The 17,902-nt window shown below is 36.2% G+C and overlaps 1 protein-coding gene across 2 annotated transcripts in view; it reads left to right on the forward strand.

The window, feature by feature from the left end:
* The window catches only part of CDK19 (cyclin dependent kinase 19), a 128,498-nt gene that overhangs the window by 41,133 nt on the left and 69,463 nt on the right, over positions 1–17,902 (forward strand). For both annotated transcript variants that reach the window (XM_075046807.1, XM_075046808.1), the window contains exon 3: positions 7,405–7,515. In XM_075046807.1, the coding sequence (XP_074902908.1) occupies positions 7,405–7,515 (111 nt within the window). The remainder of the gene's footprint in view (positions 1–7,404; positions 7,516–17,902) is intronic.

A 17,902-nucleotide genomic window follows, 5' to 3' on the forward strand; every position in this document is an offset into this window, starting at 1 on the left:
TAAGCTCCCACTTAAACTTTTACCTTTCTTCTTAGGTTCTTTTGACAGTTTTGGTTTGGTTTAGTTTGGTTTTTTGTTTGGTTTTTTTTTTGTGTGTATGTGTATCCATGTCCATTGTTGTTGCCTGCATCTTTTTGAGACCTCTTATACGTGTGCCAGCCACAGACAGCTTAACAGCCAGAAGGACTGATAAACAAACCCTCTATACCTGCTCAGGGTTTTTTTTGGTTTTGTGGTTTCTTGGTTTTTGTGGTTTTTTGTTTTTGTTTTTGTTTTTTTTTTTTAACTTCAGTTATGCAGTAACTCTGTAAGTAGAATTTCTTTAACTAGAAAAGGGAATCCAAATTGGAAAATCCCAAACTCGAGAATCAGTTGGATCACTAAAGACAGCTGAATTTTGAGTAGTTTTTAAATGTAGTACGCTGTTTCAGTTCCCCTCTCTTTTCTTCCTGATAACTTTGAGACCTGTAGCACAGTTAGCAAAGGATTGTTCTTACAAGTTTAATAGAATTAATAGCTGCCTGGTTGTAGTTTTTATTTTGAGACGCCCATATATACCTGCCTGAGGGAAAAGCTGCAGCATGAGCTCAGTATGATAATAGGCATCAGAGGGTCTATGTGGAAAGGATAATATTAATAACACAGAGGAGAGGATCTAGTCTTGATTAATAACATCTGAATAAGTTGGAATTTTTAAAGAGCTTCTGAAGGAGTAAAATGATGATCTTTAGCTTCCTTTGCAAACCCCAACTTCAATTTAAAACCAACTTCAGTGACCCTAGAGGCTTTGAATGTATTCATCACACAAGAGGCAGCTTTAAAATTCTACACTGTACAATTGCTTTTATGAGCAATCAGGCTTGTGCTTTGGTCTTGCCTATGACTTCTTGTGATCTACATCTCTGCCTGTTAAAGGTTTTGGTTTTAACCTTGAAAATGATTAAATGCATTACAGAGTGCATTTCCATCAAAGAAGCTACCAAGGTTGTTCCAGATCAGTTTAACTGCGTAGATCAAAAGACTGGAGTAACCTACATGAAAGATAGGAACACCTCTTAGATGAGATTGGCCTCAGAATAAATTTCTGAAGATGATTATGGGTTTTGTCATTGCTGACACAAATACATGTCTACTGCCAGATTTACTAGTATAAGTAGTGAGAGCAGTGTTTGTCTTCCTGTTTTCTCTGATTTTTCTTATGTTTCCTTCACAGTGAGGTGAAAGTGTCTGTCCTCACCCTGCTTTTGTAGGTGGTAGCTAGAAAGCATTATTCATCCTACAGTGAAAAACTATTTCTGTGCAAGAGTTATTTCTTTGAGGAATGTACTGTTTGACTATTTTTAAATGTGCTAAATGCCTCCATAATTGATCATGTTGTTTACATTAGTAACTGTGTAACTTTTCTTCTGTCTCACAGAAGTTGTCTGTTATTTTGAGGGGGGGAAAAAAGGCAGAACTTTCTAAGCCTCAAAAGAGCAAGAAACTTCCTAGTTGCTACTCTACTTCATCTAAAAGTTACTTGCATTATATGGTGATAGGCAATTTGTAGACTAAGTTAAAAGAGTTTAAACCAAATTACTGTAGGAGCTGGCTGTCAATCAGTACATGATCTTTTTCATCTGCTGGAGATGATCAATAAAACCTCACCAAATTCATCTATTGTGAAGGCTTTTATAAAAGCACATACTACATAGACATTGCATCGCTGAATCTAGTGGCTGTTACATCAAATTCATCAAGTAATGGTTGTTTTTTTTGTTGTGGTTTTTTGGTTTGTTTTTTTTGTTTGTGGTTTGTTTTTTGTTGGTTTGGTTTTTTTTTTTTTCAATGACGATCAGGCTGCAAATGAGATACACTGTTTTCCTTGCTATTGAGAAGCTATTCCTGAACCTTCCTGTTCACGAGATGCCATCTTGCAGGGTAAATTTATCTCTTATCAGTTGTATCTGTTTGTTCTTGAACCATGATTGTCATTTAGCATAATTATGTCTTTCATCTTCAGTGCTCATGCCTTTGTATTTTAGTGGATATCAATCTTATTTTCTTTCAATATTTGATCAGTTACAGTAATTGAGCAAGCTTTTTCTTCCCTGTTGAGAGATAGATTGTTTGCTCCTTTGGTCACCCTTTGCCTCTTTCAGGGTGAGTTCATCTCTTTGTGTGTGTGTGTGGAGAGGGAGGTGTTTGAGCATAGGTAAAGAAAACTGCTTCAAGCTTCTATACCAGTTCTGTTGCCAACATAACTTTTTCTCCACCCCTCCCCTGCTATAAGAGACATTCACTTGTGAGGGAAATGCTTAGTGTCCCTCGTGAGAAAACTTACTCGTCAGGAAGCAGAAGAAATTACTAGCAATTCTGCATATAGTTTGTAGCTGCCTGGAATCCTACAAGCTGTTGCATGCTATTTGGGCTACCCAAATGCAGTATTTTAAAACTTGAAAGTGTGGCATCAACTAAGAACTGATGAGCAAAAATACTTGTATAATTCTCTTGATCAGAAGAATAATTTAAAAAAACAAAATCAAAACTAATACGTTTACAAGAAAGCCATTGTACAGGATGGTCAAAGTTACACAGATGTTGACAATTCAGAATTATGTCCTTCTCAATGACTTTCTGCCTAAACTGCTTTGTATGCTGTTACCAAGAAAGAAATGTACTGTAACTTACCTGAGAGACAGGTTTTTATTAGCATTTACTGCAAGTTGGGTATGATGGAGCAACAATAAGCTAAAGTACTATTAAAATATGATGCTGTGTTCACTTAGTAATAAATTCTAGCAGTTGCAGATCCTTTTTATGTTCAGGTGGTTATCTTAAAATAAAATGTTGTCAGATACATTGGAATCTTTCAATTACTAGGACAGTATATTGATTTCTTCTTTCTAACTTTAGACTTGAATTAACCAAGTCTCCAAACTGATTTACTTCTGCACAAGACCTAAGAAGAATAGTATTGTTATGTTTCATTTATCCATTTGTATGTTTAAAGTTTATATGGCAATCTGTGGTGCAGAAAAGCTGCAGACAATGATATACCATGTCTCTGAAGTTGTCCTTGGGATTCTAGGTATGGCTAAAATGCATAGCTGTGAAATGTGTTTAGGGTGATGAACAGACATACAACCATTTCAGAAAAAGTTGTATGACTTAACTGTTAGATGTATGTGGCTTGTGACACCTAATAAAGGGAGTAATGGAACGGCAAAACTGGAAGGTGAGCCATTAGACTAAGCTAAAGTCTTACCTAAGTGTAGTCTTACAACACTCTCTTCTTTTGTGTTTGTTTTTTTTTTTTTCCTTCTGCCCTATATCTCCTATTTGGACAATATATTTAAAAATCAGTTTTGCTCTGTTACTCAGAGAATTTGAAGTCAGGTTCGTTCTCAGCCTGCACAAAGGCAATAGGAACCCCCAGCCTTTCATAGTAGAAGCTGGCAGAAAAGCACCAGTGGCAAATCTAATATGAGATGAGTTAGGTCTTTGTTTTTGAGATTAGGGTTAGCTGAAGAACTGGGTGCTACCCTGGCATCCTTTATAGCAATACATAATTTTGAAGCTATTTAGACAAAAATTTATGACAATACAGTTAGGTGGTTGGTGTAGAAGTTAAGTATTGACAAAATTCTAGTCAAACTTAAAAGTCATTAGGGTAGGTAGTTGGTACAACCGTGATGCTAGTAGCTTTAAATATGTCCCCATGTTTTCATATGATTGGCTTCCACCTGTCTGCTTTAAAGAAAATATTATTTCCAAAGTCTCTGATTTCGGTTTAGCTAAACCTTAGATCAATACTTGTCTTTGAAACACTTGTCTCAAATTTGCTGTCTCTTGATTACGATAGCTGTGTATTTGGTTCTGCTCTATATTCCTTTCTGATCACATCTTTCCAGTGCTTTTTGAATGACTTCCCTCATCTCTACTCTTTACATACCTGTGAGTAACATCAGTTCAGTCCCTGCGGTCACCCTCTCTTCTGCTGTAGTTTGTCTCTAGAGGAGATTATTTTTAGACATAAATCTGACAAAAATTTCTGTTCGTGACTCAAGCTAATCACTTGTGCCCTAAGCTATAGTTTCTGATCTCATCGAGTTGGTACCTAGCGCTGGTTCCTAGCCCAGCGTGGGTAGAGCAGAGCTCCCGTTCTTGACCCAGTGCACTGGACTCCAGAGCCGACGTTTCCTTGGTCTGGCTCCTGCTGCTGAAGCACCGGCTGTGTTCTCCATGGCCAGAACGTAACAAAGCCTTTAAAACTGTTTTGGTTTGGATGTGCACTCCTTTCCACTTGGCAGCTTTCTATTTTACATGAAATTTCTTATGGCCTCTTGTTATATTAGGGTTGTGACTCAGTAGAAGGAAAGGAAGGTATTAAAGGTCCGTTGTCTGCTAAAACTACAAAAGCACTTCCAAAATTACTATCTGTGGTAGGTGCTAAAGCGTTCACTGAAGATAGGCAGATGAGAATAACATAAAATTTGAGTTGCCGTCCTCCTTAATTAACAAATTTGTTCATCTATTGGAGTTACAGAATCAATAACATAAAAGCTTATTTGAGTATTCTGAATAATAACTTATCAGTATTTTCTGTGACACACCATTAGATGGAATAAGATGATCTGACAAGTTTTCAGCCTAGTTTTTAATATTGGTCGGTGTCTAAATAACTACAGAATCAGGTTAGGTCAGGGGATCAAGTCCATAAATGCTACATATAAATTACGAATATCCTCTTAAATATAACTATTAGAAAAGATGCGTTTTGGTAAGCATTCATGTCTCTCAAATGTTTTGTTTTGTAACTGTTCCTCTTGAGAGAAAAAAATACGCTGTTATTTATAAGGCTGCTGTAGCTGCTATGATTAAGGTATTGGCAACATCTTAGCGTCTTCTAGATTGCAACTTTAAAAATAACCTTATTGCTTTTAACATGTTCATTTACAATATGGTTTAGAAATATTCCTAACTCTTCTGAACAGAGCAGACTTGAGAAGCAGGTGGGTAGAGAGTATGTCTGTAACCCGCGTAAAAAGACTTTGTTAGTTTGGTGGGAGCTCTTGCCATCTATGGCTGCAACTATAACCAGTTATCCAGTAGCTGAAAAATACAGTGTCAGAACTTTCTTGCAGAGGCTGTTGGCCTTACACTGCTCTATTCTTCAGCTTCAGGGCAGATACAGACATTCTCTGTTAGAAACTCAACACATGTAGTATAATACTAATTTAATGATTTCTTCCTCGTGGTCTCATGTTTTTTACAAAAATCAGTGTTCAAGATCATGCCACTAACGGTTTGATTCTGTCATGTGAAAAATGCTGGATTTGCATAAGGCTGCTTGTTTTGTCATCTAAGTTGAATCAAAAGAGGAGAATGATGCATTAGAAATAATTTACTCATTGTAAATGAGTGTATGTGATTGTTGGTTTGGATAAGAAATTTACCGCTTCCTTTAATATGGAAGTATCCTTTTTCATGACTTGTGTGAAGAGGAGAGGTTTCAGGTTTTTTTAATCAGAGTGTTCTGATAGACGGTAACCACTGCTATGTACAATTTCTCTGTGTGGACTGGTGTAAGCAGAGGTGTTTGAGAGCTGCAGAATATACACATTCCTGTCTTGTTTTCATGTAGCACCTTTCTGTTAATGCACAATGCTTTAGGCATTCTTTGTATTCTTATGCTCTACATAATATTTCTGTTAACTTATTTATTATATGCTAGCATTTGATACGGAACTATATTCTCTTTGGCTGTTTCTTACTCCAAATTTTTACTTAGTTTGAGAGAATGCTGTATTTATTTATTTTTTTAAAACAATTTGGAATTATTTGATATTGCTGCCAAAAGTATCTTTAAGAAAAATCCAATAGCAATTAAAAAAACCCATTATAGTAGGTACATTATTTTTTCTCCCTCAAGTTTAAAAATGATCCTAAAATAAAAAGAACTCTTTATTAAAATAAAAAAAAAAAAAAAAAAAGGCAGAGGCATCACATCAAATCCCTACCGGAAAATAGTTTTTAGTATTGCTAAAGACAAGGTATACAGCAACATCTCTTGATGCATGTTGAAGAGACAATTTTAATCTCTAGGGTTTTGTTTATAATTCTGCAACTTGTTACTATTTGCTAAGTGACAAAATAATTTTTGCTCTATCTTGTAAGAGATACCTGGGCATGACTATTGATCAATTCATTAGGGAGGAGTTTCTTTCTTTACAGCTAGAAATGCTTAGGAATGTTAGGAAGAGGAAGAAACAAAAAGAAGAAAACACTTCCTGCATGGTAGAAAAAGCATTTAAATGATTTCATTTGCTGGAAAACTGAAATAGATATAAGCAGTTCTAATATTCTTCAGAAGATTTCTTGTCTTGACAGATAGCTGTATAGCCAAGGGATAATATAATTTAGAATTAATCCTGTTCCTTGTTTATTTTAGGGGAAAAAAAATAATATCTTGAGTCTTTTCTGTAAGGTGAAAAAAGGGAAGATTAATTTCTCTCAAGTGTGCCTTGGAAATCTACACCATTTACTATTTCACCATTATAAATTGATTCTTGGCAATTTATATACTAGTGGTGCAGATGCAAGCAATTTTCAGATAAAACAGAAGATCAATCATTCTTGTGACTGCAGTATGGAGGAAAAAAAAAGTGATTCCATGGATATGACATTTTTGAAAGTACCACTTCCCAACTCCTCCTGAGACTGATCTAGTCTGGCAGAACGATGACTTTAGCAGTGGTGCCTGCTTTAATGTGCTGTCTAATTAGTCATGAGACCTAGTTTTCTTTCTGGCAAGTAGTAAATAAGCTTGGATTTATTTCTGGATTACAGGGTAGTAATTGAAACAACCATTAGAAAAATGGTTTTGGTAAACTCTTCTTTCAAAACGCCTTTATGTTCTGAGAACAACAACTCCGTGGACTTCGAGGCAAGTGAGGCAGGGATCCAATGCAAAAGAAAAGTATTGGTAATAAAATAATTATGTGGTGATCAAGAACTGTGTTCTCCACAGAAGGAACTGGACCAACTGCACAAGCTTCATTCTGGCATCCTCAAATCCTGATGTTCAGCTTTGATAACAGAACAGTTATGTTTGTGTATAGTAACATCTTTTAAGGTAGAAGCTGAGGGCGAGCGGGATGAATAGGTGGGATGGGCAGAGGAAGGTAGCTAGTGATGGTCAGCTGTGCTGACAGAACAGGGACCCATGCCACGGAGGCTGTGTGTATCCCGATTTTGACATTTTGAAGATAAGGTGCTGAATCAGTGGTGTAATCCTAAAACAGGCCTTAGAAGAAAAGACGTGTTTGCTATTTGTGCTAAGACCTGGTTGGTTGGTTAGTTGTTGTGTTTGCTTTTCTTAACAAGCACAGAAGTAACAAGAGCTTCTCTGTTTCTCTGCAGCTTTTACGAGAGTTGAAGCACCCTAACGTGATTGCATTGCAGAAGGTTTTCCTTTCTCACAGTGACAGAAAGGTTTGGCTGCTGTTTGATTATGCTGAACATGATTTGTGGGTAAGTACAGATTTCCCTGAGTGTTTGAGGTAGTGTAACATGAGCTGGCTCAAACTGATGTGTGTGTGGCATACCTTCATATGGTGCAGAGATGCATAAATTTCTTGCTCTGTAATTAAGGGTCTAACTGACATCCTGTTCTTTGTACACTTCAAAATCTGCAAAAGGCTATGTAGAATTTTTTAAAGTCAGATTTCATCTTGAAGCTATAAGAATTTTCCTGCAAGCTTTAATTGGAGTTAAAGAAAATATTCCTAAATTGAGACCTTCTAAAATAGAGTTTGGAAATGTATTTAGTATTTTCTTTTACCTGCAGTTTTTCACACATACTCTCACACACACACTCAAAAAAAAAAAAAAAAAAAAAAAAGAGGGACTGCTCTACTGAGTCCTCTCACTGAGATATAGTGGAAGTGACCAACATTCAATCATCTAATTCTAAACACTGAATTTGTGACTGTATGACTGGAAAGAAAATAAGAAGAAAAAGTAAGCACTGCTAATTGGGCCTACTGATGGATTATCACTACGTTGGAAGAGAAGTAGAGACTTAGATGTCTGTTTTTAAGTTTCCACCATAATACGATATGATTTGACTTAATCTGTTGTAGAGGTGGACATCAATGACATAATGAGTTAATTTAGATACAAATATTCAGGCTCCACACCTATTGGTAAGGTGTGAGTTGCTTGGACCTGGATTTGTGTTTAAACCCAAAAGATATCAAACACTTACTAAGAGTAATCAATATGTTTATAGTTCCTTTGAAAATACTGGCAAGGAGAGGAAGTGGTAATATTAATTCCAATATTATTTTTTAAGGCTTCAGTAATACAGAAGTTATTACTAATGTTAGTGACAAATTGCTCAATTTTTTTGTACTTAGCTCTCAAGAGCTAATGAAAATGTACTTGTAAATTACACAAAATTGTAGTCTGGAAGGAAAGTAAACTTAGACCATGCAAAAAGATACTTCTGGCTCAGAGCAAGTAAAGTAATGGTTTTTCATTCCTCTTCATATGCTTAAAAAATGTTTAATTTGATTTCTCTTATGGGGTAGCAGTTTTGTATTTTAAAAGTTTTCTTCATCGAAGTTCGGTGTACACTGAGAGCTTGTGTATTTCTCACAACTGGTGACAGTGATGGTGAATAGGAATGCAGCAGCTAAAACCCTGTATGGATAGAATTTATTTGTGCTTCAAGTGAGTTTACTCATTTTACAGAACAACTGCAACAAACACATTTTACAGCTACATTGAATGTCATGTTTAAAACACCTTTTTTTCTAACCTTTTCCATTTGAATTTATTTGGGGCATGTGGTTTTTACACTGTGTAGTGATTTTTCACATGAATTAACAGCTTTAGATAAAGAATCACTGCAGTCTAATGTTCTTACCACTCCTCACATCTGGCTGGGTATTGGTCATAATCTCAGTGAGTTAATTTTTTTCTATTATTTGAGACTGAAATGTTTGTTACACTAGTTATTTGATGTGAACTGGTCTCCCACTTCCTAACTCTCTTTCTTTTTTTTTTTTTTTTCTATGGGACATGCTACACAAATCATTTCTCCTTTCCTGTATAATTGCCCATGTTTCCTTGCTTCTTAAGCCTTTGCCAGGAATTCTTTTTCCTCCCTTGCATAAAGTTAGCCATGTTCAAGTCACTCTTGGTTCTGGCTTAACCTTGGTCCTCATTTCCTTTACTGTCAGCACCTCCCAAGCATCGCTCTTAATTCCCCTTTTGTCTCTTTTGCTCACTCCCAACTTTGTGTCTTTTTCCACGCTGCCTCCTACACATGGAACAGCCTCCCAATTAACGTACGTAAAGATCCTTCACTATCCTCCTTCAAAAAGCTCCTAAAAATCCACTTATTTTGTAACGCATTTCAGTAATAACAACCACTTGTCATTCTGTCTGTGTTGTGTTGTGTTTTGCATTTCCTGTGCTTTACAGCTTGTGCCCTTTCAGCTCTTTGGGGTAGAAATTGTAGTAGAGGATTGGCACATTTTGTTATTGCTTAGCACCATGTGCTCCCCCAGCACTATATAAAACCAAAATAAAGTCTATTCATTGTGGGAATCAGTTTAGAAGGATTTAAGTTTTGGAATTGTAGATGTGCTGTCACTAGAGAGATGCGGATTCCTAAAGACCAATGGTTTCAAATGTAGGAAGCTTAGAGTTACTTACCAAAATTTGACTGTAAGTGTGGGAATTGTCCTTTTGTTCAAAGCCGACCAGCTTTGTAACTCCTATTGGCTTCAGTGAGAAGAGTCAATGCTCATCACTTACAAACATCAGATTAATTAAAATCATTACGTTTTTCAGCTTCTGTACTGGAAACATTTGGCAAGAGATGAATAAACTATATTAGATGCTATCATATTCTGTTCATTTTGTAATACTGAAAAAAATTGTCCCATTCTAATGAGGAAAAGTGATGGTGCCAATTAAGCTTATTAAAAAGTTCTTTTATGGTGAGCAAGAAATTTTTTTTTTACTTTGCATTTAATTTCCAAGGATTAGACGGCTCAAATCTGAAAGTTGAGTATAGGTAGCAGCATACTTTATAATTTGCTATAACTTCTGATGATACCATTACTGAGGGATGAAAAAAGCTATGCTAATTTGAACTAGACTTACTAGGTTGTCCTTGGCTACAAACAAATTCACCATTTAATAACTAAGCCTGTGAAAGATTTTTCCTTCATCTCCTCTCAAGTTACATTGTACAAAACAATGCAAAGCCGTTCATGAGATTACAATAAAGAATATCTAATACAGGAATTCTTTTAACCAATTGATTTATAACTCCGGTTTGTGTTAATTACTAAAATTCTTAGTGTAATCCACAAATGATTTCCTTAGGATTTTTCTTGGCTACTAATCTCTATCAACTGATAAAGTTCTTAGGCTGTTGGATGTGCCACATGTGTCAATTTATAGTGTATTGTCTACAGTGTCATCACTGCTTATATATGCTCATGCTGTGAAGTAAATGCAAGATTCCTTAGCTTGTACCTCAGTGTAAAAGGAGCATCTGATGCAAGGTTAAAAATGTGTGTGTTCACAGATGCCGTTGAATCTCTCGTACATTATAGGCCACATCCTTTCTTAATTCCTTGTAACTTGCTTCAGTTTCACACCTTTATATTCCAGTTGTCTGAAACTTTCAGCTTCAGATATTCATAGCCACAGAACCAAGCATCTCCTGTTCCTTCTCTTGTAAGGGACATTCTGTTTTCAATATCTACTTGTAAGGTCTTGGATGCTTTTAATCCGAATTGTATCCAGGCTTGATTAATTTATGTTGAGATTAAAAAAATGTAATTCAGTTAACACATAGCAGAGTTGATCTTAAGTCCATGAGTGGAATTGATACTATTTTTAAGTTACCTTTTCCAGTACATGGTTAGAACTTCATAGTCTTACAAAACTGTGCATGGATGAAATCTTTCCAAGAAAAAGTGTAATACCTTCAACTGGTACATCTGTTTTTCTGCTATGTTCATTTTTGACCTTTAAAAAAAAAGGTTGTTTTAGATGCATGAGTGTTTCCTGTTTTATCACTAACAAATAACTTATTTTCCTATTCAACTTTCATGTATGTTCTTATTTTACCTTAGTCTTAAGTCATATACTGCTATCCAGAACTTCCTCTGTAAAGTTCATGCACTTTAAGACATAATGCAAATTTATATTAAATACATTAAATGCATGATGATTACTTAATTGGACTTTAAGATAAGTTTGATACAAATGATATCTGCTCTGGAGGTGGATTCTATTTGTTGTCAGCGTAGTTAATTTTAGGCATGGGAGAGGTTATAATACTTAGAGCTTTTCTTTTGTTCCCAGCTACTCTCCTATGCTTTTACAGCATCAGATTCTTAGTATTAGAAATATTTTCTAAAGCACACGTTTTTGTTTTTAGTACTGCAGATAAGCACATATTCAATGTCTTCAATTCCATAGCCTCTATATTTTTAAATAGCATTTTTGATTCTAAGCAACATTTTTGTAACTGTTTTTTATATTCTGAATTGATAGTGTATCTACTTTTCTAGCTATGATACAGAGTTAATTCTCAGACTCACTTAATATGTGTGTGTAACTTCAAAACTTTAAGATCCCCCTTTTTGGAAATCTATGTTGTAACTTAAATCAGAAGCTTCTGAATTTTTTTTTTAGCTCATTCTGAAAAACTGTAACATTTTTTATTACAGTAAAATGTGTCAAATTTATTTTATAGCCATAAACCCCATTGTTGGTTCTTAATAAGTGATTAAATAAATTATTAACTATGATTTGATAATATTGAATGTGATGATACATTCACTATCCAAGGCCAGTTAAGCCATCATCTGGGTATTTTTTAGGTTTGGTTGAATGTTTTTTCTCTTATTATTAGATTCTGGTGATCTCTAACAACTAACTGCTTAGCAGCAAATACCACTGAGAAACATGGAGTAAAATTAATCTGGAAATTATTGTTGGTAATAATAAAAGTATATGGACAGAGTGGCTTTGTATTATATGAAATGCTTGTTATGTATATATTCTGCTTTTTAAAAATGTAGGATAGAGATTATAAGCATAGTCATGTGTACCTAAAAATAATCATCACATAATGGAAAGGAGAAAATATTCTTCCTACATGTGAATTTTTTAACAGTAGCTGAAGCTAATAACACTTTGAATAATGTTCTTATATCCCAAATGAAATTGTGAGGGTGTTGCGTACTGATTTGTGCAATAAACCTGCATGTTTGTTTAATCACATGAATGTTTTCTAATAAATCTGAATTTTAGAGTGTTCTTCAAATATGGTGTAATCAGTTATAATTCTTTCTTCCACTAGGCTTCAGTTTAGTTCTTAATCATGAAGATAATTCAGATACTAGTTGGTCACAAATAGTTTTATATACATAAAAATACTTTCCTCAGTGTAGCAGTTTTATTTTTTCTCTTTTAATTTTCTGTAGTCATGTGTCTGGTTTTGTTTTAATTCAGCCCTCCTCCACTAGGTGATTCTTTGTGCAGTCTTCTCTGTCTTGTGTGTATTTACCAATATAGGATTCTGCTAGCTGGCAGAAGAATGTAAGATTTGTTGGGGCAGAAGGGAATGGACTGGCATAGGTTTTGATTGCTTTAAAGTTACAATTTTTATCACTGGCCATTGCTACGGAAAGTCTTTATGGCATGATTTATCCCTTCCAAATATAACTGAAGTGGTGGCTGGATTTCTTGCAGAGAGCAGTGCCATTCGTTGTCGATAGCTGTTTGTTCTAAGAATGCAGTTGTGACTCTCAAAACTTGCTTTTTCTGCCAAAGTTGTAGGGAATTGAGGGTAGTTGATGTGGGTTCATTTTCTGTACCATGAAGCATGAGAATGGGAGGAAACAACAGGTAGGAACAGACCTCAAAGACAGAGGCAAGGGTGTAAAAGCCTAAAGTGTGTGAAGAATTAGTATGAACAGAGTGGCACGAATACTGAGTGTTTCAGATATATACTGAAAGGGTAGCTGAATTCTGATGGTTTTTATTACTGTCATATAGAGTTACTTTGGCATGTTTAGGTCTGAAAGATGTAGAAGACCTAGGAAGACCCCAGCAAAACCTAGGAAAATTATACTGATTCTGTTTGTCTACTCTGTGCTTCAAAGCTTAGGTATTTAAAGCAAGTTGGCATTACCAAAAGTTAGTGTATTAAAGCTCCTTTCACTGTTACTTAAAATGTTGACCTCTTGTCACTTGGAAATGGATTTTGCATTAGGTAGTTTTGTTAATGACATTCTAAAGAAGGTATGTGATGATGGCCATTTACTGGCATCGTTTAGAGGGAGTGTGTTGAGAGGGACTGTTATGTGTTGATTGCTGTAATGCTTCCAAAATTGGAAACTTAAATGATGGCTGTAGAAATACTTATACCCACTTCTGTTCTGAATTTTTTTTAATTTTACTTGTGATATATCCTTGATAACATTTTTTTGGTGTCTAAAACTTTGGTGTCTGAAATGAGTCCTAAGTGTAGTCATATGAAGCTGTGATTTATTTTTGGAACAGCAAACAAATGTTATTCAGGTTAGTTGGGTCTATCTTTGCTTCCTCTTTTTGCAAATTGTACAAACAATACATGATTTTTTTTATACCGCCTTTAGATTTTGATTTATTCTTTCATAACCTTTTAAGTGCTTTACATTTAATGCTCAACAATATTAGTTACCATTGTTTGGGTATTCATTGCTGAAGAGAGAAGATGGAAATAATTTTATGTTTAAAATGAGACTTCAAGGCATATAATCTGATTCTTCCTCTTGGCCTTGGCACAGATTTAATGTGTATCCAAGCTTCCATCTATTTAATATTAAAATGTAATTTTACTTTTTAATGGTGCATTGACAGAATTCTGTTTTATTCTCAAAGATTGGGTTAGGGATTGGATAGAACGAAAGGTTTTTGCTAAAGTATGGGAGCAAACAGAAAATTTACTTCAGCAGGGAGAGACGTCCCATGTTGACATGATTGCATTTCAGTTTGATGGAGATGCATGTAATTTTGAAACAAGCATTGCCTTAAGCAGTAGAACTCAAGTCGTCAGGTTTTCTAGGGGGTTGTGTCTTGAGGTCTATGGATCATCTCATGTCTGTTGAGGTGGGAGCTCATGCTGTAACTTCATTTAGTCAGACATGCATAAAATCTCTCCTTTAGCTGGCTTCTTACTTCCATGAAAACTTTCCAGGTCTGACTTGTTTGTTTGTTTTAACCTCTGTCGTACTGAACAGCAATTCTCAGAATCAGGAATGAGATGACACAAACGCAGAGTATGTTTGCATCAGCTTGACTCCTTGGAAGCAGGCTAAAATTAGGATCTTTTTGAATGCTCATTTAACTGCTGGGGAAATACTAGGGTTTTTCATGAAACAAACTGAGTTTGCTCTATATTGTCATGCATTTTGTTTACTTTCTGGTGGAGTATTTAGAAAATGTACTTAGTTACTCATCAGCCAATTTCCAAACCAATTTCAACACACTAGGTAACATAGAAGGCAGGCGAACTACTAGATTGAATATTGTTTCATGAGTCACCACTATTCTCTTTCAAAATGCTTAGCTCTGTTTCACTTTATTATCATTTATATGGTTTTACCTTTGCAGAAGCTAAAATGGTCATACTGAAATAAGCCGGTTCATCTATTTTTCCTCTCAATTTTATTAGGTTTTTTGAAGTTGAAAATTGGGAATAAGCAGTTAATAAATAAAACCAATAGTCCTGGAGATTGCAGACAGCAAATTATAGCAAGCCTCTGGAAGCTTTGTTACTTATCTAGAATGTTAATAACTGTATACTTTAATGTTGGTCAGTGAAATATTAATTTAATTTAGAATATAGACTTAAAGCCATTGCCACCAAGTCAATGCCTTTTTTAAATTTAAAACAAAATATGTAAAAGCGATTAAAATACTTTTACTTTATGTTTATTTTCAGAAGTGGATACCTAATTGGCTCACAACGTTTTTGGAATCCAATTGGTGGCAGCATGTTTTTAAGATTTATGAGTCTGAAAATACAGATGCACAGAAAGGGAAAGCAACTTCGCTATTTCTGCTGAATAGATTTCAATATTGCTTGGAGTTTCATTTACATCGTATGACATGCATTCTTCTTTCATTTTGAAGCATTTTAGATAGATCAAAAGGGAGAGGTTGCATCTGCAGTGTTCTAAGGAGCTACCTAAAATGAAATTATGGCTGGATAACATTGTGGATGGGTTTCTGTTCTGTAGCGTGTGACTTGTATAGTGTGCACTGACAATTAAGGCTTCCTTAAACTTTTGCATCTGGGTATATTCCAGCTTTTGTGTCAGGTGGTCTATCAGAATATGGGAATTAAGTTATTTTTAGGGAGTGACAGTGAAAAAAGACACAGAGTGCTGAAGCTGTTTGACCCTCTGCCTGCTTGTCTTCTTGCTACAAACATGTCTGGCTGGCTTGACTGGATTGTGGAATTCTTCATGTTTTTTCTTAGTGGTTATTCATTAGGGGTAAGATTCAGCAAAAAACTTGAGCATACCTAAGGGTTAGAAGCTGCAATGTCCAAGCACAGCTCCTGGTTTCCAGAGAGAGATGCAGAATGTTCTTTGTACCTGTTAAGATTCAAATCTGTAGTCCCAACTCAGGGGACTGTCTTGATGCTGTGCTATTCTGCAAAAAAGATTTATTGAATGAGAGAAAGGAGGAGCGTGGTTTTGAAGCCTAGCTGCTAGGGCAGTCATCTGGGGAATGGGAAATGCAGGTTATAATTCCTATAATTCATGTAAATTATTCCATACCAGGTCTAAGATTATGGCTATTACATGCTGTACTTGAGGCTGCACTTTGGGACTACTCAGGAAGGGAAGCTAGCAGAGAATGCCTCATCCACTTGCACAGTGCAGTTACGTATAAAGAACATCCTAGTTTGTGCTGGTACCTGCACCCATTTTTACACCTGAGGTCTTGGATTTAAACTATTAAATCTTAAATGTTCTGACACAGAAAGAGCACATCTCTATGCCACAGTTGAAGTTAGCAGAATTGCTCAAGTTAAAAAATTCCTTTAGCATAGTTGTACTAGTATGACATCCTTTGCTTTGGAGCTTCTTGTACACCTGATCTGCCTGATCTCCAAAACTTTTGTCAACTTGTTATGACCATTCATTTTTCTGGTTTGATGCTTTTGTTTGTTTGTTTATTTTAATTTGAGGAATATTTTTCCACAACAGTGGTAGGGCCATATAGATATATTTCTGAAAATATAAAGAAATAAGAAAAAAGCTTGGACTTGCTGCCTCTGGTAAAAGAGATGTTGTTCAGCAATAGCACCTATTTGCTCTTCTGTTTCTTAGATGGACACTGCCATTAAAATTGCTGTTTAGTGTTGGTTATGTGTGTTGGTCTTTCTTCGTATGGCTAGTTGCCTACAAGAAATTGGATGAACTACTTTTTTTTTACAAAACTCTTGAGAGTACGACTTGGTCACAAGTACTGTGGATTCATTCCAAAGGCATGGGGCAAATTCAGCTTTTCAGTTCCCTGTAGTATTTGGCCCTGCAGTATGTTTTCAGTTTAATTTTTGTTGTGTTCTCTAATCTAAACTGTGATGGGGTGAAATTTGCGATTTGATGAAATATAAACTTCTGTAGAGTAAATTGGCAATGGTAATTTTTATTTGCTTTTGTAGCAATGGTGATATTGCTTGCTTAAAGCAAACCTATCAGTTTTAATTCACTTCTGCAGTTCAATAACTTTCAAGAAAGGAGCTTGCTTTCTTAGCCTTTCTGATTGGGACAAGCAAGCGTCAGAGCAAGATGGTTTAGCATGTGCCTAAGTGGTATTTCAGGGGCAGATAAGAGCAAGCTCTGCCGCCTTCTGGAGCGTGTGCCAGCTTTGGTGGGTGGGGTGGTGAGCCTCCGCTGGCAAGTCTGGCTGGGTAACTTAGCTTAGCATTGCACAGATTTAGTTATGCTAGCTCTGGTTTAGAGGTAACTTGCATACCTAAAGCTCAGTGTAAGGGCAGATTATCTGCCTCAAAAGTTCGCCTAGGCGTTCCTGTGGAACGAGAGGAAGAAAGAGGGATGCTGCTGCTTTGAGTTGCTGCAGGAAGAAACCCTCCCCTCTTCTACCCTTGTGTAAGCTTTGCTCTGCTGGTCTGGTGGATGGCCCTGGTGTACTGGTAGCTGCTTGACTGATAGTGGCTTGTTCCCGAACAGATTCTCGCCTTGCTTCAAACGTCTGCTCAGTCCCTTAGTTTGTCATGGGACAAAGCCTTCGGGCAGGGTTCCCGGTGCGTTGGAAGGAACCCAGGAGTCACCCAGGAGGGCAGGGACAGAACCGAGCGGGCAGCAGCCTGGTGCTGTCTCATTCCCTTCCTCCAGAGGTACCGGGGGGGCTGTGGTGGGGCCAGGGACAGAGCGTTCCTCCTCAGTGCAGCCGTGGTTGGTTGTGTCTTGTTTCGTCCCAGGAGACCCTTTTTCGGTTTCATTTTCTGTATGCCTTTCTTATAAGGAATAACATTTTGTGTGCATACTGGTCAGTTTTTAAATGGGTATAGAAATCCCTTTTAGTGATTACATGCATCTTGTAAAAAGGGCTGGGCTGGGTTTATGGGTCTCTGTTATGACCTTTGCCTGTTAGTGCTCCTGTATTTTTTCGTAGCGTGTATTAATAAAGATACATATTTGGGAGTTTATAGTATCATCACTGCTTTACAGATCATACTGTAATTACACATGAAGGTCATTATCCGGTGATCATTGTGTGGTACTGGAAGGTGGGGACTCCCAGTTGAAGTTTTGACACAGAATCTTCTGTCTCAAATGACAAGAAAAAACTTCTCTACAGA

Source organism: Buteo buteo, chromosome 15 (genome assembly GCF_964188355.1).
Source record: "Buteo buteo chromosome 15, bButBut1.hap1.1, whole genome shotgun sequence".
Taxonomy (NCBI): domain Eukaryota; kingdom Metazoa; phylum Chordata; class Aves; order Accipitriformes; family Accipitridae; genus Buteo; species Buteo buteo.